Source organism: Salvia splendens, chromosome 2, assembly GCF_004379255.2.
Source record: "Salvia splendens isolate huo1 chromosome 2, SspV2, whole genome shotgun sequence".
NCBI lineage: Eukaryota > Viridiplantae > Streptophyta > Magnoliopsida > Lamiales > Lamiaceae > Salvia > Salvia splendens.
In genome coordinates, this window is record NC_056033.1 from 10,755,902 (window position 1) to 10,762,885 (window position 6,984).

Genomic DNA, 6,984 nt, shown 5'->3' on the forward strand with positions numbered 1-6,984 from the left:
GTCGATGTGTGCGATGAAGCAGTCAAAAAATCAAAACTGGGGCGATAGACGTCCCCCCGCGTCACCTGCGTCGCCGAACCTCCCCCGGGTATCATCTGCATATTGGGTGCCCACCCCGGCATCATCTGCATATTGGGTGCCCAACCCCGCATCGCCGGGAACCCCCCCGGCGGACTCCCTCCGGTCGGCATCCCGGGTAGCATCTGCTGCCACGGGTACATGTTGTAGTACCGGGCATCTGATTCCATCCGCCTCCAACGGGGATTGGGGGAGTTTGAGAACCGCTCGTCCCTGAACTTGGCTCGTTGTTCAGATCTATTTCTCGATGTTGATCTTGTACAGAAATTAAGATAGAGAGAGTACTCGTTAATACAAGTGGTGCGAATGAAAATGAAGTGCAAATCGCGTATATATAGTGTTTCGAAAATTAAAAATCTAAAATAAAAAATCCGCTGGGCTATGCGCTGGGCGATTTGGGCGCTGTAATAGAGCCGAGCGGATCGCCCAGCGCATAGCCCAGCGGTTTTTGACCGCCTAGCGCTAGGCGAAATTGATTTTCGGAAAACCGCTCGGCGGTTTTCGGATCCTCCAATGGTTCGCCTAGCGACCGCCTAGCGCCGGCGCTCGGCTAGGCGGTGCGCTAGGCGCCATTGTGGATGCTCTTATCGCCGAATTTAAAACAATAATATTCACAATGAAAACGATGAATTCTACAAAATCGAAAGTGCGATATATTATTACTACTACTCCATAATTCTCTGAAATAGAAAAAAAAAATAGCAGCAGGTAGCTCTCTGAAATAAACTACAGCTTGTGTTTCAAAATCTACTTACGCAAATCGAACGGAGATTGAACTTCAAGGTGAAGAGAAAAAGAGGCAACGAAATTGGAGGTTTCAAAATAAACATGTATATCTCCGTTGTTACATTACCATCAAACCAAACCCATGGAATATATCTCCAGTAATGAAAACAATCACACCAAACGCATGTTACATAAATGAGAGACCATGAAAAGGAAATTGCAAATGGTAGTCAAACACACCTAAACTCTCAACACGTTTGTCTTTTCTTCTTAAATCTACACTATGAGATTTGGTGTGACAAGTAGTGGAATGAGTATTGTATAAAGATTTCAAATCAAGTGTTCCTCTCTTCCTTACAAGATAAGATACATTGGTGTTTCGAGTATACCCATAATTTACAAAGAATGGAGTATACAATTACAAACGTAGGGCTTCAAATAATACCTGTATACTAGTACTACTAGTTAATGGGTCGTCTCTACTCTATTTATAAGCAAGTGATCTTTTAACAAGGGAAATCTTGGAAGCATCGCCGCCAATTTCCTCAAAGACAATCAACAAATTCTGGCTAGGCTTCAACCATGACCGAGGAACATGGTACCTACACAAACAACAACATCACACTTACAAATAAATCCCATCTATTCAACAACACATGCATGCTTTTACATACCATCTTTGTGTAGGCTTCCCACATCCATCTTGGCACTTTCCCTGTCGATACGTTCCTTTGTAGCTGCACCCATTGCATTGCCCCTCTGCATTGGCTGTCCAGTATCTTCCGATGCTTTGCCCGTTGACCCACGCTTGCCCCTTTCCCATGCTACTCATGTCCAAAGCCAACGGCTCGTTCCCATTTGGTGAGTTGAAGTAAGCCTGCATTTTGCATTTACTTCCATTTTAAACAAGAAAGGAGCAGCAACCATAAATATATATCTTGTTCTTGCTTTGAGTCCAGTTCTAATATGGTACTATCATAGTCAATGTGGATTTGTTTAGTCCACGTCGTAGTAGCTGATTCTAATGTGTTTACCTTGTACCACGTCAGAGGCTGTTGACTGTCTACTGCAAGCGATGCTTTCATCCAATCAACAGAAGATATTTTACTTGGTGAATATAAGTCCATGGCTTCTCCTGTCATTCCAACCTGAAGAGAAATAAAAGGGATAGGTTTCTCATCTATTGTTTGTGGATGATCGGAATAACTAACACCGACTGAAGCAAAACACACTATCACGAACCTTGTATGACCATTTTTGCCATGACAAGTCTTGTGTACCATGGTCTAGCCCATGCAAGGAAACAGGTCCGAGGACTCCGGTGTTCCATGTTTCAAAACGGTGACCTATGTTCTTAATATGCGAAAGAAACAAATTGTGTCGGTGTGATGAAACTTGAAGTTCATATACTATCTTTTAGGCATCTAGTTAAGGAAAGGATCAGGAAACAAACCGGCAACCCCATGTTCACACTAAGCAGCTCAATGCTGTTTACTCCAGCATGAAAATTGGCAGATTTTGAGAATGTGAATTTCTTGTTTTCTTGAGTTCCAAAGGCAGATCCTGTAATAAGGGAACATGCCATCTCATGTTAGATACTGCGTTTCTTGTAATCAACAACGAAAGGATCGAGTAAGCATCACCTAAGAATTTTCCGTTTACAAAAACATGCAAAGCATGGCCCGCGGAATCTACTGAGAGAACTGGACCCTGCCCTCCGCGTAGAAAAGATTCAGCTGGACTTATCTGGACACTGCACGGAATTGTGGACCATGGCGGTTCTTAGAATAACTTTGGAGAAAATGAAGGGATTGTGTGTATTTATTTTTACCTGGTTGTATACCATAGATAATCACTAGCATCCCTAGTGACATTCAATTGCTCCAAAAGACCAACAACTGTAATTCTTGCATCATTGTCGCTGGAGGATATATCCTCATTGAATGTCTCCCACGAGACCATCTGGACATTCGTAGGCAACATTTGTGGCAATGATGTTTTTGATCTCATCTACACAGTGCAAAATCCTTTTATGAGATTAAGTGAAAGTAACTATGCAGCCCACAGCACCAACAGACTAATCGATAATGAACTTAGAGTTTGCAACCTCAAAGGTGTAAAAATAAGAAAGAAATAAGCAGAATATGGTGCACCAGAAATTTCATTTCAGCAAAAATCGAAGGTTGATGATGAGACTTACAGTTGCTGTGTTAAAAGCAACAGTCTTGCAATCAGGGAGTATACTGATCGACCAGGGAGGAAGATCATAGTGCATTTTATTGAATGTCACCCTTGCACTTGCGTCCCAGTGGTAATTCGATAAAAAGGCTGTACAGTGGCCCGACTTTGAAGTAAATATGTGCGCCTGGAGAAAGAATCATTGAGCCATTAGAATTTGACAAGGCATAAAAATCAAAAGTATAATCCAAATGTTTTTGCAGATCAAATACGAAAGAAATACTACACCTGTTCATAGTTTCCCAAATTAGTAACTGTAGGATCAGCGTCGACCAAAGTACGCCCACATAGCTTTATGGCGGTATGAAGCTCCTTTAAATGGTTGTATTTGGGCTGTCTAGGCAATCCTACAAATAAGACAGTGAAATGATGGTAAAAAATCTACATAAGGTCCTACTTGGGTGCTCTAGCAAGTAATCTTCTATTACCGTATTCATCGATTGGAGCATCATAGTCATAGCTGGTTGTAACGAAAGGACCTCCAGCGGTTCTTCCAAAGTTTGTTCCTCCATGGTACTGATTACGAAAGTTTGAGAAAATTCACATGAAATCAATGCACTATCTTGACAAGTCTCTCTGTATACATAAACTATAAACCGATGTGGATGTAAAACCAAAAATGCATGTTTTTAGCCAAAACAATGTATTCTCCAAAGGTAATTATAAAATTTAAAAATACTCTAGCTGAACCATGAAGTTAAAGATCCATCAAACCAATTGCAATGTTTGTTTATTCATGAATTATTTGGATTACTTTGAAACTTTGTGACGAGTGATGTAAATGCTGGGAACCAAAACTGCAATGTGCTAATTATTCTTGATTCGTCACATAAGATGGATTTAAGTACCATGTAGTAGTTGATGAAGGAGCCTCCTTTCTGTATAAATCTAGCTACAGCAAATGCCAAATCTTCAACCGGACGATGGTGAATCGGCCCACCAAATTCTTCAAACCTAGAGATAACCAAAAAAACATAAACAATGACAAGAAACATCAGTCAGAATCCTCAGCCAACAATTGAAGGAAGTGGCAGACAACAAATGTACCAGCCGGTCCAAGCCTCGGTCCACATAGTTGGCTTGTACGGTTTGTTTGGGGAGAAATAGTCGCAGTAAAAACCATTGCACGAGTTAATCTGTGGATAAATGTTATGAACATCACCAACAACGGAGCTATATTGCTAGAACTTGCAAGTTTGAATGACCAATCGAAAAAATGTGTTACCACTGGATCTGGAGCGTCGTCTTCCTTACACATGACCCACGGCACTCCGGTGTCTAAGTCGACAGCCATCTTTGCAGCCCAAGACATGTAAGAATGGCCAGCAGCACCAAAATTCTTGGTTTCTGAACCATATTCATTTTCAATCTACATATGTAACTAGCATACTTGAGTCCAGGCGTTTCGGATTGCAAACATGGAAAATTTAAACAATCACAGACAAAATCGAGTTCGTAAAGAAGTAAACAAAACATGCCTGTGAGAGAATAATTGGGCCACCTTGAGATTGAAACAACCTCTCAGCCTTCATCATTCCAACAATTTTCTCAGTGAATCTTTGCATTGCATTCTGTAACATTCAACATTGTATACTTATGTCAAGTAGATCGAGACAGTTGATTACTTCACATCTAACCTAAATTAAGCATATCAACTCTCTCTCTCTCTCTCTCTCTCACCTTGAAAGGTTCGTTGTCGGTTCTGAAAGTAATGCCAGGAATATACTTCAACCAAACAGGGAAACCTCTGCCACCAAAACACACACAACACATAATGAACAAAAGAACTATCATAACAGACATTTTCATCACTTAATTCATTAAAAAGATGAACAAACCCAAAATTCCATTCTGCACAAACATAAGGCCCAATGCGAAGGTGAAGGTAAAGCCCTGCTTCCTGGATCAACTTCACGAACCTAACTAAATCATTTCTTCCCTCAAAATTGTACTAAAAAGCAGAAAGCAAATATCAGTCCCACCTCAGGAAGAAAGGAATCTCACCAAAGACACTCACAATGTAAGAGGAGTAGAAGAAATCTTACATTTCCGGGCGAAGGTTCGTGGAGGTTCCAGAACACATAAGTGTCTATGGCATCCAAGCCTCCATCTTTAGCCTTCTGAATCAGCTCCTCCCACATCTACATTGTGAAAATGTTCAGCTTCAAGACTCAAATAAAAGGTTAAATCTTGATGTTTCCTTACATCGGGGGAGCTTCTTGGGTAATGAATGGAGCCAGAGAAGATGAGTTTCCTTTGGCCATTGATGATGAGGCCTTTCCTGTCGTAGATGACGGAGCATTGGGCGAACTGCACGAGTGAATTCAGCAGCAGAAACAGCAGAAAACACTTGGGAGCGGATTCCATATTTGGTTTTCTTGTTTTGAGGAGTGAAATGAATGAGAATGTGGAGATTTACTGACACAAGCTTTCAAAAGCCATAAAACAAATTGGCGAACTTTAATTGCAGCTTTAAAGATGATGCTTTTGATATATGAGTAATTAAGTTTTACTAATAGTAAATTCAGGTCCCTCTCCTTCTTTATCGGTTTCTCTCTCCTCATTCAAATTCTCTTCTTTCATGTCAAGATCAAGATTCAAGATGGTACTTGATTCTTTCTTTTTCCTTCGTTTAGTTAGGGATATTAGGTCCCTAAAATTACAGTTATTTCTCAAATTATGTTATTTTTCTACAATTTTTAGAAATAATATTCACTTACTTCCCTAAACTATTTACATTATTTCTATTTTAAGTAAGAATTAGAGTATTTAAGAGTAGTTGATTAAATATTTTCTTCCTAGTTTCAATATCAAATTTACGACCTAAAAAAAGTGAAGTAATATGAGACGGAGTGAGTATTAAATATCCGAGTTGTGTTAGTATTTTCCAACACGACCACAACATAGTAGTATTTGGGCAAGCAGCATATTATGTCTACCACCAAAATCTAGCATTTCAGGAAAAATAATCACTCGACATTTGGGCAGGCCGTGGGAGTAAATATATTCATAACATATTTTGGCATGCGTGTCTACAAAATTTCAATACATTAGATCACAACTTAAATTTGTGTGTGCACGTAAAATTAAATTCTACTACTACATAGTAGTACATCCAACTAACATCTATAAATATGCATAAACCAGATATTGTGGAGTTGAGTTACTCAACATAAATCAATAATAGACTATGATGATATAGCTTCAACCACATTATTAATTGCTTAATTAAGAAGTCCAAAATTAAGATGATAAATAGTTTTATAAATTTTCAATTCCCAAGTACATGAGACTATTAAGGCAATCAGCTAAAAGGTAGTTTATATTTAAAAAAAAAAAATATATAAGAAAGGGAAAAATAAGGATGTGTAGAATGTTCACACATTTTAAGATCAAGATTAGATGAAAAGATTATAATAAGGTGGTGGGTAAAATAAGATTATATCTGTCTGTGATCAAATTCCAATTGATTGATTAATAAAATGTGACGTGAAGCCAGAAACTTTTGCATCTTTATTAATAGTATTAATCAGAACAAAATGATAGGACCCTCACCACCCTACCCTACCCTACCCTACCCTACCCTACTTTGGCACATAGTCTTAGTTTATTTTTGTGGACACATATAAGTTGCTGTTGATCCATGTTCAGCTCACATAAACAGTCGAGCTATCAATGGTAGTATTATTTTAGTAGTTGCAACCAAGATTCTTTAATTGATAGATAAATCGATCGTACTTACTAATCTATCTATCTATATTTATTTATGGTTTATATAAATATAAATAGTATATAGGAGTATAAAATATGAATCGTTAATTTTTTTGTCGTCATGTCATGTCATGTCATGTCATGTCATGTCATGTCCAAACTGGATGGAAAGAATTTGGCGTCACATTATGGCTTTCTTATAATCTAATCCTTGCAAGACAATAGTGATAT

The 6,984-nt window shown here is 38.8% G+C and overlaps 1 protein-coding gene across 1 annotated transcript; it reads right to left on the bottom strand.

Annotated features, from left to right (window-relative positions):
- Positions 1-1,107: 1,107 nt before the first annotated feature.
- Positions 1,108-5,567, bottom strand: LOC121787884 (beta-galactosidase 3-like). The gene is made up of 18 exons (XM_042186735.1): positions 5,248-5,567; positions 5,088-5,183; positions 4,881-4,993; positions 4,723-4,789; positions 4,521-4,613; positions 4,268-4,411; positions 4,090-4,178; positions 3,891-3,996; positions 3,471-3,558; positions 3,271-3,389; positions 3,005-3,169; positions 2,636-2,814; positions 2,448-2,557; positions 2,258-2,367; positions 2,047-2,157; positions 1,839-1,952; positions 1,479-1,681; positions 1,108-1,406 (listed from the first exon to the last, which is right to left on the bottom strand). The coding sequence occupies exons 1-18, from the start codon at positions 5,407-5,409 to the stop codon at positions 1,289-1,291; spliced, it is 2,187 nt and encodes a 728-aa protein (XP_042042669.1). The 5' UTR covers positions 5,410-5,567; the 3' UTR covers positions 1,108-1,288.
- Between the last annotated feature and the right edge of the window lie 1,417 nt (positions 5,568-6,984).